Source organism: Pezoporus flaviventris, unplaced genomic scaffold (assembly GCF_033815535.1).
Source record: "Pezoporus flaviventris isolate CSIRO_AGI_PZ_B2104156 unplaced genomic scaffold, CSIRO_AGI_Pfla_v1 ptg000007l, whole genome shotgun sequence".
In the NCBI taxonomy this organism is placed as follows: Eukaryota; Metazoa; Chordata; class Aves; order Psittaciformes; family Psittacidae; genus Pezoporus; species Pezoporus flaviventris.
The window spans coordinates 23,579,813-23,596,424 of record NW_026892555.1 but is presented as its reverse complement, the minus strand read 5'-3'; the positions used below and the strand labels follow the sequence as shown (position 1 = coordinate 23,596,424).

General features: G+C 40.2%; 1 protein-coding gene across 2 annotated transcripts in view; it reads right to left on the bottom strand.

Moving 5' to 3' along the window:
- Positions 1-764: 764 nt before the first annotated feature.
- CDH17 (cadherin 17) overlaps positions 765-16,612 on the bottom strand; it is a 37,559-nt gene continuing 21,711 nt past the window's right edge. For both annotated transcript variants that reach the window (XM_061448087.1, XM_061448088.1), the window contains exons 8-18: positions 15,498-15,629; positions 14,523-14,673; positions 13,689-13,904; positions 12,199-12,275; positions 10,576-10,767; positions 9,331-9,575; positions 7,371-7,501; positions 5,983-6,219; positions 4,939-5,055; positions 4,721-4,837; positions 765-1,633 (exon numbers count right to left, since the gene is read on the bottom strand). In XM_061448087.1, the coding sequence (XP_061304071.1) occupies positions 1,524-1,633; positions 4,721-4,837; positions 4,939-5,055; positions 5,983-6,219; positions 7,371-7,501; positions 9,331-9,575; positions 10,576-10,767; positions 12,199-12,275; positions 13,689-13,904; positions 14,523-14,673; positions 15,498-15,629 (1,725 nt within the window). In that variant the 3' untranslated portion in view covers positions 765-1,523. The remainder of the gene's footprint in view (positions 1,634-4,720; positions 4,838-4,938; positions 5,056-5,982; positions 6,220-7,370; positions 7,502-9,330; positions 9,576-10,575; positions 10,768-12,198; positions 12,276-13,688; positions 13,905-14,522; positions 14,674-15,497; positions 15,630-16,612) is intronic.

Genomic DNA, 16,612 nt, shown 5'->3' with positions numbered 1-16,612 from the left:
GATAAAGCTGTGTTGGTATACATAAGTACAACAACTCCTGAACTTTGGCTCCTTTATTTATAAAACAATATACTGATCCTGATGCCTGGACACACTGACGTAACTTAATGTCATACTTTCCAAATATAATGGATTGCATTCCCATCATAAAATAAATACATTCCAGCAGTGAGCCCCACAGCAAATAACAGAGCTCCAGCAGCTGAGGAAGCTGGGGTAAGAGGTACAACAATTGGGTTGTGTCACTGAAGCCCAAAAGCAAATTTTTTTCTGGCAGCACTCTAGGAAAACCTATTATAATGCAATGCTACCAAAAAAGTGCCCTTTTCTTTCTAGTTCTGTGCTGCATGCAAAAGCTATTAAAAAAATCCTGTGTAAACAAGCATACTCTTTTCCATATGACCTTTGCTTCAGTGTTTGCAGAAGTATATTGTCTTTTCAGTTTAACACAATATTTGTCAGCTTTTATTTATAGCTTAAAAGAAAAGCCTCCCTCAAACTGTCACCAGAAATGCCCTTCTATAGGCATGCTGTCAGGAGAAAGGCTTTCCTTCTCCGAGTGTCATCCTGGCTCAAATACATTTTACTGTAAGTGCCTCTGGCAATCATTGCATCTTGAATCAGCTGGGCATGTATCACTCTGTCCTGAGAGCCATTTTTAATCTGTTATAGGAAACCGAGGGTCAAATTCAATATATGACCACGGTTTGCTCTCATGCACTCTTTTTTCCTTTTTTAATTTTTATGAAATAAGCAGGCATTAAAACCTTTAAAGAACGTTTTTATTCTTATCCAATGTGTAGGAGGCAAGAACAATATTTGCACCAGTATGATAAATCAGCACATTACCCAGTTACACATGACTCAGAGTGCATTTTTTAACTTAGAAACTGTAAGAAAGTTTGTGCTTCACAAACTGGTTATACTCTGTGGATTTCAAAACTAAAAAACAGAAATATCACATTGCCAGTGAATATTGCTAGTACAAATTCACCAGCATAACATAAGGAGGCAATACCCAGGGAAGATCACAGATTGCAGTAAGTTTGGGATCTCCTTCGTTGAGAGTCAGAGAGATTCCTGCAGCTTCATGGGACATCTTCAAATGTAGCACAGGACTTTATTCCCCATTCTGCTATTCAGTAACTCACTGAGACAGAAAGACAAAGATGTCCAGTTATATAAAACAGTCCTCTGGAAAGTGTATGCATACTTCAGCTTGCCAAACAAAGAAGGCTGGTGCCATGTATTGATCCTTGCAGGAGCTCAGCATTTGGAGTTGTCATGAGTTAACACTTCAGTCAAAGCTGATATTCTTATTAATGGCCACTGCTGAAGTGTATGTACATTTTTTCTTTCATGACTGAATAATATTAACTACAAAAGTGAGGATAAAGCGCTGGGAGCCTGCTTTTGCATGTTTGTATCCTCAGTTTGTGATTGCATTCTTCTGGGCTTTGAGAGCTTCAAATCTCACTCCTTCCCAACCCAAAGGGCATTTTTGTCTCTTGATGGAACAGTCATTAAGCCAGCCTATCAAGTTCGGACTTATCCTTTACATCTTTCTGATGGCTCTTCTCTTCATTCTTTTGTTTGTATTTCATGTGAAAAAACACACCCCCTACAATAAAACCTGAAAAAACAGAAGGCACTTGTCAGTGGAGGGAAAATATATTTTAGCAACGGATCTGACACCCACACTGTAATATCCATACTCCTTTATCTCTTAAACAGAAGCAACAGCTTTGGGGAATGATCATGCAGGGCTGGACCAGCAGTGACCTGAGGCACTTCTTGGCCATGATCATATACCTCAGGTCGCAGGAGACATTCCCCAAAAAAGAGCTTTTCCTCTAGGATCTGAACAGACGGCAAAGTGTCTTTTTTAGCCCTTCTCCCCTTGAGCAGTGATTTGTCATGTTTGTCTTGAATTGTAATCCCTGTTTTTTTTCCCCACTGGAACAGCAATTCTGCTGCAGCAAAGCTGAGGTAGCTGACAGCAAAATTGTTCCTTTGGAAGTCCTTGGTATCTGTTAGGAATAACTGATGGACCCCAGAGATTTATGCACCTATGGCCAAGAATGATTGAAATTTTCTTCTGGCTTGGAATAGAAATATTTATACCCTTTATCATCACTTGCCATATCCAATCTAAGGCATTTAGATGTCTGCAAATGCATATATACATATATATGTGTGTATATACACATCAAATCTGCATATTTAATGTATATATTTCCATTTGGTCTTTTAAATACATTATGACCTTGCTACATTGTATGTAAATTTATTTCCTCTCAGTGTTAGATTACATATCACTTTCAACATCTCGTTGCTCCTTTACTAAAGTCTATAGGAATGCTCAGCTACTCCCTTGCCCCATTCATTCTCTGAATATCTATTCTGTAGCAGTTCACATTTCACATTCATATTTGTGGTATCTGAGTACTTAATCAAGGAACATGCCTAGTATCTGCCATGTGAAATTTATTCTTCTACCCTCTTCTCAGTGGGAGAAACATCTTCCAGGAGAGACACAGTTTGTCTCAATGAAAGGGTTTCTCCCATCAGAAAGGACTGGCTTTGGGTTTGGGGTGTATTCTTTTGTTGTGCTGTATTTTGTTTTCCAGTGTCTATGCTCTGTGTCTCTTTTACAGAAAGTAAGACTGCAAAGGATCCTTGCTTTTGGAACAAAAGATGCTGAGGTCTGAGAGAGTCCTTAGTTCATGCAGGAATTCATTCTGGTGTCAGGCCCCAAGGAGATGGCTGGTTTTATGATTATATCTTCTGAGTTTCAAGGCCAAACTCAATGTTTGTAATTTCCCCAGATTTCATAAAATTTTTAGATTCTTCTCATTTCTAAATTCCTTTATGAGCTACATGCATACACTGTATTTTTAAAAAGTCATAAAGCAGTAACAATTTTTGCAGTGCTCTCTGAAGCTGACCAGATCTCTTGTAATGAAAACATTTCAGTCAGTTATCCAACATAATTCTCACTTAAATGTGACACTAAATTAAGTGAGGGATCAGAATAAGACATTGTGCAGAATTAGATGATGTGAGAAGCTTGAACAGAGATGCTAAAGATGAAGTTTGAGGGGTTTCTCTGTCAATCACATAGTCTGAGTGTGGCTTCTTCTATTTTAAGTTCACTGACTTTTTTTCTCTTTTTCTCTTCAAAAGACACACACATATGCATCACATATGTATTGGCACTTTTTTGCTTTAGGGGGTTGTGTATTACAAAAGAAAATCAACACAGAGCTTTGGTTTTGTCATTTTAGGTACTGAACTTGTTCTCGGAGGCTCATTCTTCTTTTAGAATTGAGCTAATGTTAACTTATATAAGTCATGTTTTTTTCTCTTTTATCCTCTAATTTAATCCGACTCTTTCAAATATGAGGTCTGTAACATATTTAATTCCTTTTCTTTGATTTTTTTCCATGGGTTTTTCATGCTTCCTCCCCTCTCTACAGCTGAGTCATAGTTTCCCAGCCTGGCTCTTGTGACCGTCACATTCAAAAATCACACAGGACTGAGTACTGAATTCTTCTTGATCCTCACTTCCTAGGGAGCTGGATCCCATCCTTATTGACTTTTGCATTTACACTGATAACAAGAATACTGAAGGAGCCTAGCTGTGGCAGAACCACTCTCGATCATCTATCAAAGGTCTTGAGAATCTTGGGGAAGTCCCTGCTGACTAGAAAGTAGTCAATGTTATTCCTATCTGCAAAAAGGGCATGAGGAAAGACTGAGGGAACTACATGCTGTTAGTCTAACCTCAGTTCCTGGAAAAATTACGGAGAAGATCATACTACTGCAAGACAGTTAAAGAATAAATGGACTACGATTGAATATTAGGAAGTATTTCTTTACCAAGAGGGTGATCAAACACCAGAACATGCTTCCTAGAGAACTAGTTGATGCCCCAAGTATGTCAGAGTTTAAGAGACATTTGGACAATGCCTTTGACAACATGCTTTAAATTTTGTGCAGCCCTGAATTGGTCAGGGAGTTGGACTAGACCATCATTGTAGGTCCCTTCCAACAGAAATATCCTATCCTATCCTATTCTATCCTATCTTGTCCTGTCCTATCCTATACCCCCCAAAAGGTTTTGTCTTGTTTCTGAAAACCTTTTAAGCTATTTTTTAAAGTTTCATCAGCTCATGCCTTTAAGAACATAATACTGTTCACTACTGCTTAACTATGTAACTGTACTTTGGTCATGCAAATGCCAGATTCCCACAACTCAAAGCAATTATCCATACAAAAAATGGAAAGCTACGAAGGTGAAATGGGTGATGAAATCATAATTGTAAGCTACATGTGCAGACATTGTAAGCATGACCTCCCTGAATGCTTCATTATTTTCACTATAATCTAAGGGCTCCAGTCCTTTTCCTGACAGGGAAAAGGCAGTAGGTAGCAATGAAGTGATAATATGCTACCAGTGCAGCAGTTTCTTCTGTCGTAGCTGTTTTCTGTGTCATTGTACATCGATCTAGGACAGGTAAAATAAAGCTATTCCTATGACCAAAACCTTACAAGTTTGGAGAAGTCATGATACGCAATCATGAGATTCTCTCTCTTTTGCTTATTCTGCAACATCTGTGACATCTTTTCACCCAACAGGCAAATGAGTGTCAGAAATGCAGCAGCACCATCATATCCCAGAGACCTCGTTTCATATCAATCAAGAAAATTGACATACCAATGATGAGCAGGACCCCAATAAGAAGCCCAATTGCCTGGCCAGCGGTTGGCCAGGAATGATGACGCTCTACTTCAATAAAGCATGACTTTTCACTTGAACACTTGCAGATGTTTACTGCAAAAAGAAATGCCATGAGGTTAATGAGAAGTTAACCAGTTTGGTTATTCATAAAAGCAACTGTTGTCTTGAAGTGAGCAGTTCTGTGCATAGTGTACCTTCAACATTCACTTTTCCTTCCAAAGGTGGTTTTCCATTGTCATTAATTATTACTGGAACATTATACACCTTCTCTTCAAAGTTAGCATGTTTCGGAGAGAGGTAAGCATGAGTAGCTGTGAGTAGGAAATGAAACATTCATGTCAGTACAAGAAAGAAATGTAACTCAACATTCACACCAGCTGCAAATGCTGTTTTTTAAGGCTGCTGTGTACATATTGGTAGTTCCTGTTTTCCCCCATCCCAGTTGTCATTGGTTTGCAGACAGTAAGTCAAAAGGAACTAGTCTGGCCTTCAGCATCATACAATCATAGAATTAACTTCCTAATTTCCACAACAGGCCAGATCTGATTAGGGAGAGTACGATGAAAGTATCACATTTAAACCAAGAATAACCCCCCCATAATCATAGAAGTCCTAACCAACTTAACTCATTCACCCAAAAAACTCTGGAAAAACCATACATGAACTCCCTTTGCTGCAAGAGCTGACCATTTACTCCAGCTCCTCATTTTTAACTTACAATCTATCCTGTCAAAACTTGTTCCCGACAATCACAGTTTTCTGTAATGGGACATTTCATCAAGTATCTGTTAGGAAGTCAGACAGGCTCTATTGGCCAAGCTTTTATCCAGGCACTTACTGACCCCCTTTCAAATAACTCCACTTCGTGAGGCATGACTTCCCTTTGCACATGAAATGTCAGAAATAGGCAGTTTGCAAACTGCTCTATTTCAATAGCAGAAGTGATTTGTGTTCATTAATCACAGGGTACATTTTATTCTTATGTGTTTCTTCTGCTGGAAGTACTAGTGAAATTTTAGCTTGCAACATGATGGATATAATGTCTTGAAAAAAATCATGACATAGGTGTTCACTAAATAGGTGTCAAAATGCATGTAATTTCTCAGCAACCTGTTTTTTTTCTACATGGAATACTGGATATACAATAATAGTAATGAAAAGGAAATTGATATTTCTTTATATTTGCCAGAGTACTTAAAGGGTCCCATATTATTATAATAATAGCTTTATTAACTTACCATTGACTTTTGAGATTTCCCAACTATTTCTTGTATTCATATCATCCACGAGAGAAAAAGTAAATGTTGAATAATAATGCTGTTCATCAGCATCAGTAGCTTGAATCAGAGCTTTCTCTCCTCCACTTAGTGGGTGGCAGAAGAAATTAGTATAATCCATGGCTAACTGAGGAGGGTTATCATTCACATCAAGTAATTGTAGCATCAAGGTTGTTTTAGATTTCTGAGCTGCATTATCTGTAGAGTTAGATATTATAGTTAGATAATGCAAAGTTGCATACACATCTTGGACACAGGCTGGGCTGTTGCATTTGCAGCTATTCTATAGGTACACCGTCAGGCAGGCAGCGGGAGGTGGGATTCTGTCTGCAGGTTGCAGAGGCAAGGTCTCAGGACACCCTAAGGGACTCATGCCAGCTGCTTTTGCTAACTATAGAACTAGCAAGTGAAAGGAGGCAGATAGACCATCGTATCCAGTAAGAGGCCACATCAGCATTACATCTGGTAAGTGGTCACATCCAAGGTGACCAGTGCTCTTTGGAGACTTTTAAATACAAACTGCCTAGCTTTCCCATATCTCTTCTATAGATAGGAAATGCAAGTCAATATTCTGCCTAAGGCCTAGACACAGGGCCCAGGAAGAACTTACAGAGCCCTGTCATTTCTCCAACCTGTTCCTGCAGGAACAGCCCCACTCTATCGTGGTGCTGAAGGAAGCATTCTTTTTTCCTGACATACAGGAAATGCGTCTTTACCCATATTTCCAAAAACAGTGGCCAGTATTGTTGTTTATCTGTTTTTAATAAAGGAACTCTAGATTTGTACTTAATTCAATCAGATATAGTCTAGAGTTTTTAACCTGTTAAATGTAAATCACACAATGACATCTCCCCAGATGGACTTTTTGAAAGATTCTAACGGCTGGAACTAGTAGCCATAATATATTTCAGACTAACTAGTGTACAGTTTTATTCATAATAAAGTAAAATTCTGTACAAGGTTGCAAGTTGCTCTCCAGGTATGCTTTCAGGATGCCTAAACATACCTATAATAAAGACTAAAATTTTTATAGCTATAGAGCAAAAAAGTGGCAGAAAATGTTAATGCTGAAAACACTGAAGTAATTCTAGCCTTTTTTAGGCTAGAGTGCTGTGTGACTCAAGCAAATATGATAGCTAACTTCATGAAACCTCTTTTAACCCTCATTATCTACAATATCAAGATTTCTTTTAAGAAAGTTAAATTGTTAAGAAATATGAACATCTAAGGCTACATTACATGTTCCTGTAATTTCATGAGTTTAGTCATGGGAAGTATGATAATTCCTCATAAAGCAGTTAAGAGCAGGAGATTCTTCTGTGTGCATATGTAGTTGTTTCATCACTTACTTAACTCTGATGCAACAACATCGACTGTGTACATTGCTTGTTGTTCTCGATCCAAAGTGGAAGCAGTGTATACCTGCCCAGTGGTTGAATCAATCCTCAGCCATTTCCTCACATCACCTTCTAAGGAGTATCTTTGGAAAGAAATAGGAAAAAAATCACATCTACTATTCCAAATCAAAAAGTTGCTGACAAAGCAAACACTTCTTCATTGATTTTAGGCTTGATCAGAATTGTGCTTGAAGAGAGGGTTCTTGAAGAGTCCTGATTTGACTACAACCAAAGAGGAAATACAGATAGTGGAAGGGAAGCCAAAATTATTGAGAGTGAGAGCAGAACCAGGGCAACACCACCACTCCTTCAGCCTGTGTACTGCAACTCAGCCTTCGTCCTGACTGCAAAGTCTACAACCTTCTGAGCTTTTGGTCCAAAAGTGCTCTCTGTTCCAACCCCATGTCTCTCTTTCCCCATTACATCGCCCACATCTTGGTTTTCATTGGGGCACAAGCCAAAGCCTGGGGGAAAGAGGGAGCAGTAGAGGCAGGCATCCTTTTTTGGATCAGCAAGGGGCCTGGACCCCAAGGTGGACTCCAGTGGTTATCTGCTGCCAGTCTTAAGCAGCCTATAGTTGAATCAGGTTAGCCTTGGAACAGAGAGTGCTTTAAACATTGCCACATAATTGCCTTTATATTATTGTTTAAAAAACCCCAAGGTCTCTGGGTATTTACTTGTACAAATTTAACCACGAACATATGACCCAGTAAAGCACAGGCATTTGCTTGAGTAGATGTGACCTGACCTTCTCATTCAATGTTTTTGTTCTTTCAGTACCCCTTGCATTAGAAACAGCATGTTGACATGCTTGTACATCTTTTACTTTTTATACTTTTTATTTTATGCCCTTTAACCTATTTCTTAGCAGAAATGTGGTTTGTGTATGTATGAATTCCTGTCATCTGTCATTATCTCCCAGAGCTTCTGGACTATATGGCTCACTTTCAAACCAGTTTGACAAGAGGCCAAACATGCTAAGTTCCCAAAAGCTAGGGGAAAGTAGAAAGCCAGATGAGAAACCTCTGGGAATAAAAATCCATGGGAGGCCTAACAGTCATATTCTGCAAGTCCATTAACTACTTGGTGTTTTGCCGAATTTTAGTAAGATTTCAAGGCTTGTTTGGTTTGGGTTGATTTGCTCAGCATCCCAGCAGGGAATCTTGCAGCAAGAGCCACAGATAATACTTTTATCTGGCTTTACTGTGTAAGGTACATTTACACTGTGCAACACAGCACTGTGCATCCATGAGCTGGCAGGAACTCAAGGGGACTTAACCATACAACATGTCATTGAGCCACTGAATGGACCAGTTTGAGGTTTTGCACCCCCCTCACAAGCGTAGGAGTTGCCTGTCACAGAGCTTTGCATCCACAGTGGAAGCAGGCATATTGTCTTTGGCAATTGAAAAAGAAAATTAATTAATTGTCGATGACAGACTTGAGCTTCACTGCAGGTTGTGTGTTTTGGTGGAGAAAAAGCTCTGTTTTCCACAGTCCAGTTTCTGTAGAACATGAAAAGAAGTTACTGTCCTACTGGTTCCTGGGGGTAAGCAGTATGTGCTTCATTCATCTGTTAAAGACATTATGGATCTGGAAACCCTGTTAATCTCAGACCAGCTCTGCCTTTTCCTTGGAGACATATATTGGCCCTTTTGGTTTCCTGGTTTGGGGGTCTTACTGGCTGATGCTTGTCACAGCACAGAAAGGGCCCTGGTTAGAAAAGCACCGCCCAGCAGTCTGTTCCAAGTGGGTCACTGGCCACCACCCCACCACTCCTCCACCTTCTTCTAGGAGATAAGACTTCTGTAAAAGTCTTTTCCTGCTGTCAAATGCTGGGTGTGATTTCCTTGTGTCTCTTTCAGAACAATTTTCTAAATCTAATAAATAAATCATGGTCACTTTTTTTTACCGTACAGTATCCCCCTCAGGATCATAGGCCTCCACCGTCATGACCAGCGTATTGACAGGAACATCTTCAGACACTTCTCCTTTGTAAAATGTCTCATGGAAACTGGGTGGTTCATCCACATCTGTTACGAATACTTTAAACAGGGCAAGGGAGCTTGAATTGTACTGCACGCCTGACACCAGAGGTTCGGGGTTTGTGGCGTTGATCACCAGGTTGTACACTGGAGCTGTTTCAAAATCAAGAGCCTAGATAAATCAGGAAAGAAAAGAGGTGCTTTAAGCAATGGCCCTACTGTCGGGGGGAGCTCCCACGGGAAACTACAAAGTCCCCCTCTTTTCAGGGGGGAGACTGCATCTCATACACAGATTAAATAAGGGGGAGCTGTCAGAAGCACAATGACACTGGGAACAGTCAATTTAAATGAAACCATATGCCGATTTGGAGGCCTCCTCAGCAACTGCCTTTCCTAATAATGTTGCCACCTGCCTGACTAAGCTCAATAACTATATCCTGATTACAACAATTGTATTTATAGTTCTGTATGAGAAGGTCTTGGGTGACAAAAGTTGTGTAAGGGTTGTTACATTGTGGAGTTTCTCACAATTGCCTCCTTGGGAAAAAAAAGACACTGAGGTTGAGCCTGAAGAAGGTCCACCAAATGCTGCGCTTGGCCTGGCTGGCAGCAGGTGAACCGAATGCAAATAACACATCACCTCTTGAAAAATTAGTGGTAGGCTTTCTGGACCCATAGTTCAAGCACCTTTGAGAAGGCTGATTTCACTTTTGCTATTGAAATTAATGGGTGCAGAGAAAGTGTTCTCCAGCTTTCAACATGTGGGATATATCACCTGCTGCAGCATGCTCTGACCTTGGCTTTGTCCCAGTTAACATTTGCCTCAGCAGGAACACACTGCTTCTCCATCCTGACATTGAGACATGCTGGTATCATTTGCATCTCCCACCACAAAAGCCCAGGCCACCAGCAGGGAGGAGGATCTGCCCCATGACAAGCCACCACCACAACCACAGCCCATGGAAGAATTTAGCTGGCTTTCTCATTTAGAGAAATGCTGTTGCAAAATCAAATAATGCCTTTTCTTTTCTTGATGGTGCATCAAGATCTACTTCATCAACCACAGCCTGCTTTGCTGGAGAAAGGGCCTGCAGAAGAGCCAGCTACATATTTATACATATATATATATATATATATATATATAAAGGAGAAGAATAAAACCTTCTATTTACCTTGTTAATCCTGACAAACCCTTGTTTTGTGTCAGAATCTGTTTCTATGAAGAACGTGTTATATGGATCTCCTTCCTTCACTTGGTAAATGATGTAGGAGCTCCCTGTGCCGGGCTCATCTCCATCGGTAGCTTTAATTTCTAGTATCACTGTTCCTACTGGGAGATCTTCTGCAACAGTCACATTGTGATACTGAGGAAAAAGAGATCATTGAAACATGACACACCAAGCACCATCTGCAGATAAAACTTGAGTGCTACACCAAGGTTGTGACCCACAAGCACAGATGTATTTTGACCCAGAGCAGCTGTGTGAGAGAGGGAAGTAGTGGGTACACTTCACAGCAGAGACATATCCGGGTCAGAAAAATGTACTAAAGCATTAGTAAAGTGCCCTACAGCAATCAATACATGTGAGCTACCTCACTGCCCATGGGAACCCAGAGCTGCAAGCTGGGCCTCTGCAAAGTTGCTATATCCCCCTTTTTAGCCATACATTTATCAAAGGTGATGAGATATCTGTCAATGGGTGAACAGTGACCAACAGTCCCAAACCTTTACCTCCTCCGTTGAAACCACTCCATGTTCATGCAGTTCTCACAGCAGTAGTGATAGTACAGCTCCTCTGTACCCAGTAATCACCATAGCCACTGATTGTTAAATATTGAATTGCTCCATGCACCATAGGCCATTGCAACATTAGCAGCCCGGCTCCATTTACTCTGTTTGATGTGTGCCCTGACCCATCAGTCTCATCTTAAAATCAAGTCCTGGACCTTGAGGTGAGAAAATCAACAACCTGCTAGTCTGCATGTGTTCAAGCTCCTGTCATCATCAACAGAGAGCTGGGCAATGAATGCAGTCAGCAAAGCCCCAAAACCACCACAGATTCCCCAAGAAGACATCGACACCTGATGGACCAGACATCTCTCCTGAGCCCTATATTGCCTGTAAATGTGGCTGTAGCTTACGCAACTAAATGTAGATACTTCAGCCACTGCAGTGCCTGCAGGGAGGCTTAGGCCAGCAGGCAGAAGTCATGGAAGGTTTGCAGGTATCTCTTCCAGATGCCAGCACCTCCACCAGAGAAGGAGACAAGAGCCTGACACCCATTCTGTAACCAAGGGCCAGTGGGTATGCATTTGGGCATGGATCACAGGACCACTGTTTCTGGTTAAAGAAAATAGAACCTTTGTTTTCCATTCACCTATGTGTTTTCTGGATACATTAATATAGGTTTTGGAATAGAACTTGGGAGACGTTAGTTTTTTTTTCCATTTAGCTACTTTATTTAATTTCAAAGCCTTTTCTTCCACCTTTCCCTCCAGAACTTCTATTTCTGGAATAAACTGCCTTAATGGAAATATTTCTTTCTGCACACATAGTTTTCCACTGAAATATTACCTTATATTTTAGAACTATGAGTCTGTCCCACTGTTCACTCTCTAGATAGAATTTATATGCAGGCTTTGCAGCAATACCTTCCCTTTATTTTCTCTAGTAGATTGCTGTTACTTGTTCTGTATATGGTTATTTTCCCACTGACATTCAATAGACATGAACGTATGCTCAAACATTCGTCAAAAGCTATTGGGACATCAAGAATGGTGTTCAAAATACTCACATCTGATTTTTCAAAGATGGGAATCTGATCATTGATGTCGATGACATGTATTTGCACGTCACAGATTGTTTGGAATACTGCATGGAAAGAGAACAAACCGGGTCACTGCAGTCCTTCTGCTGAAAATAACTTTCCTTTGAAAGGGTTCACTGTGAGCAAAAGTGAGCACTGCCAAATTGCCCGATCCAATCGAAGTCCTGCTGTTGTAAGAAGCACTTGGTCTCCAATATCTCCTAGTCAGTGACAACCTCACTCTCTTACTATTCACTTTCCCAGTTCATTCAGCATTGTCCCATCCTGTTTCATTTAATTTCCCTCATTTTTTTCATCATATCCCTTTACCAGAGTGATAATGGAGACATTCAAGGCCAGGCTGGATGTGGCTCTGGGCCACAACCTGATCTAGTTGAAGATGTCCCTGCTCATTGCAGGAGGGTTGGACTATATGACCTTTGAAAGTCCTTTCCAACACAGACTATTCTATGATTCTATGATTCTATGAATTAGGTTAGCATTCTCAATATTACTTCTGCATGTTGAAAAGTAAGCCCCAGCTTGTTATGCTACTTTGCCCTCTTGGTGGGTCATCAGGCAGTACACCCATTTTTATTCATTAAAGTTGCATTAAATTTTAATTCTATGTAAATCTATGTGCTACTTGGGAAAGGACACCCATAGCAATGGGGGTTTGTGATTTTAAAAGAATACTCTGTCTGGTTACGTGCTATTCATATGTAGCTGGATTTTGGTGTTTTACAGATGCACTTTGTGAGCTGGAAGTTAAGGAATATTCTAAACAAATCCGTTTGGATGAAATTCAAATTAGTAACCAAAGCAAATCACCAGCTTCTCCCTGTGCAAGGTTTTCATATCATCTGCCTAAATGATGCCATTTCACATACAGATATGTCACACTACTTTCTTTACATACCAGTTCCTCCATCCACAAGTTTTGCCTGACTATGAGGACTCCAGCACAAAGCTTTAAGCTTTAAGGTTTAGTATGGGGCTTGATTTCCTTTCCATTCAGTGAACCACAGAAGACTTCTGGGAACTTACAGAATCGACAAGATTCTTTTTGAAGATTAATTTCAGCTTTTAATCTTTTAAAATACATTATCTGGACTCTCTGAACATCTGTGTTTAATTTCTTGATTTTCTTCTTTAAGTGACTTTGAAAAATATTTGGGGAAAACCACAATCATGATCTCTTCAACATTTTTTCCTTGTGGAAGGAAATCTCTTACTGGAGTACTTGTTAACAAGCTTCCCAATTTAGCCATGCTCTACCCTGGAGCTGGTTTCCTTCCATACTTGTATTATGAATCATGATTAACCTCTCTGCATCTCAAGAACAAGGCAGTACCATGCCAGAGCAAGCCAGCTTTCAGTGCTAATGCCTCTCCAGTGAATCCTCCCGGTCTCCTCTCATCTCCTGATACTCCTGAACATAATTATTTTCCAATATATATCTCAAGGCATTTACGTACCTGTATCTGTCACCAGCACCTTCAAAGAATAGTTGGATGCAATGCCCTTGCTTAATGAACGGCCAGTTAACTGCAAAATCCCAGTATCTTGCTGAATGAAGAACAGATTACTTGCAGGAACATCAGGAACCTGACTTTCAATTTTGTACTGCAGGCGAGAATTAAGGGTGTCCTCCTGATCCCTGTCCGTAGCTAAGAGGGTGCCAATATTACTTCCTGTGGCAGAGAAGAGACGAGAGTCAGTGGTCGTTTACAGAAGTACATACTGACAGCAGTGATATCAACGCAAAGAGTAGAGGGGCAATAAAAATACAACTGCATGGAAAACACTGCAAAGGATACAATTATTTGACTTCTGGGAGATTTTCTTTTAGCATCCCAACCAGCTGTTTTGGGCTTGGAACAGTCCAAAAAGACTAGGCCATGTGTTTTGATCGAAGAAGTGATTCTAACAATAGATACTTCAGCCTTGAAACCAGATAACTGATGTGAAGGCTTGGGGACAGATTATATGATATTAGTAAAGAGAGGTGTGTTTTTCTTTTTACGTTCTATGCAGTTGTCCAAAACTGTGGTTGTGGAAAATGGAATTTTACGTTTTAAATGGAATAGCATTTTTTAAGTGGGGGTCTTGGGTCTGCTTTTCTCAGGTTAATGAAACCATTTCAGCATGAATTCCTGAAGTGAAAACAAGGCTATTTGCACATGAAAACATTCATCTAGGACAGCTACATTTTACTCTTTGGGATCAAAACTTCTAGCTTTATATGCACCCAGCTGGAAACAATAACAGGGCTAGAAGGATGCATAAATGACTAGAAGCTGTTTTCTTACCTCCACCTTCATTTTCTTGAACTTCAATTACAGTGAGGGCCTTCTGGCACACAGGAGGATTGTCATTAATGTCTTCCACCGCCACATGAATTTGCAGAGGCTTGTCCACCAGTTCTCCCTTGTTATCTTTTGTGACCACAAAGAAATTATACTGCAATAAGAATATTGAGATTAGATGTTTTGAATGTCCAGTGTGACAACATCGTGCATGTAAATGTGTAGCTATGGAGTGCTCCATGCAAATGAAGTATTCTTATATGTTTGTTCAGTATTTTCACTTTGTTTAACTCAGAACTCTTCCATCACCCCTTAGCGTCTGAAGTCTGAGATCTCAAAAGAATTTTTAAGTCCTGAATACTTCACTGCACTTTGAACTTGCTCTCACAACAATACAAGAAAAGCAGAAATACCTCATTATCATCACTTTGCAAGTTCATCTGTCACATACAGAAGTAGGATTCCTCCAGCATATTTAATCTCTGTGCCCAAAGTTCCTCAAATAACAAAAGGCGACAGAGGTGTTTCTGTCTAAAAGGCCCCTGGATGGGTTAACTTCCCAGTTGCAACTGAAAGTTAAACTCCGCTTCCGCTCTGGAAAGATCCCTGGGCCCCTGGGATTTGGAATAGATATAAAACATCCAAATCTCCTGTCCTTCACAAATGCCATCATCTACCTCTTGCTCATGCATCTACAACCCTGCCATGGTTGTCTGCATTGTACATTATACATACACTGTGGGCAGTGATTACTACTGCCAGATGCATGAAGAAATGTTGTAGGGTACTAAACTGAAGGCTGTTCGCAGTGTAGTAGGTGAATGTTCTGTCATATCTATCAAGTCATTCCCAAAGAGAAATGACAAGAAACAAAGATTTTACTTTTTTCTAGTGAGCTTTCTTGAATTTAGTCCCACACCAATAAACAGCTTCCTGCTGCGGTCTCTCCCATTGGTGAGGTTTTGTGTATTTACTTACAGTATCCTTTTCTTCCCTGTCCAACGGTTCGGTCACGTAAATAACTCCATTCTGATCGATGGAAAATGGGAGCCGGGGCAGCTTTTCTTTTTCAAAAATGTCATAAATTACATCTTGCTCATTTGAGTGCACCTAAGCCCACAAAAATGAGTCAGGATAGGAAGTCAGAAGTGCAGACTGAGATTTAACAAAGATCATTTCTGGACCACAAACAGAAAAGACTGCATTCCTGTTAGCTTCGGAAACCAGAAAACTAACAGTTAGGCAGTTACTTGGGATGAGCTGCAGAAAACCAAACTGATAATCCACCTCTGTTCTCTAAATTGTTGTGTTCAAGCCATTTTACCTCAGTTTCTTCAGCTGTCCAGGTGGGCTACAACATTTATCTTTTTATGGAAGGGTTTTGGGATGTGGAGCTAAATGGTGGTACACCAGAAAAAAGCATTATATATATTTGAATGTCTTGAAACTAATTTATTCCATCTCCTTACACTGTATTTTCCTGCCTGTTGTTTTGGTTTACCTAATTCAGAGGTGTGGAACAACAAAACTAATACCAGGTACCTATTGGCACAAATGCGTCTGCGTGCTCTTTATATGAATCAAAGTCTGTAATGAAGTATCTTTAGTGGGGTGTTTCAGATTTAAAATGAAATGCAGTAAACAGACTTCCAAATTAATGGAGTCAGTATTGCTGGGGCTTTTATATATACACTATATTGCAGGAACTGCATTTCATTTTCCCCTATGCAGAAACCACTTGTCATTGGCTGTCATGGGAAATTTAGATGCAAGTGACCTCTGAATAGGAGCACCATTGCATATTAGTTTTTCTTTCACCTGTTTTCCCTCTGGACTGCCTCAGACAGACACTGAGGCCAATGGGAATAACATTGAGTGAATTACTTTTGCAAACAGGATTCGAGGATTCCTGCCATGTCCAAGGTGTGACAGCATTTGGGTGTCAGTGCCAAGGCATTTTTCAAAGTCAAACATTTCTGAAAGGCTGCTGGCCCGTTAGTTGATAATTGCCAATGTATGTACACTGTTATTGGTCTACAGTGATCCGCAAAGTATTTTGTATTTGCACTGTGAAAAGAGGAATACCATGGGAA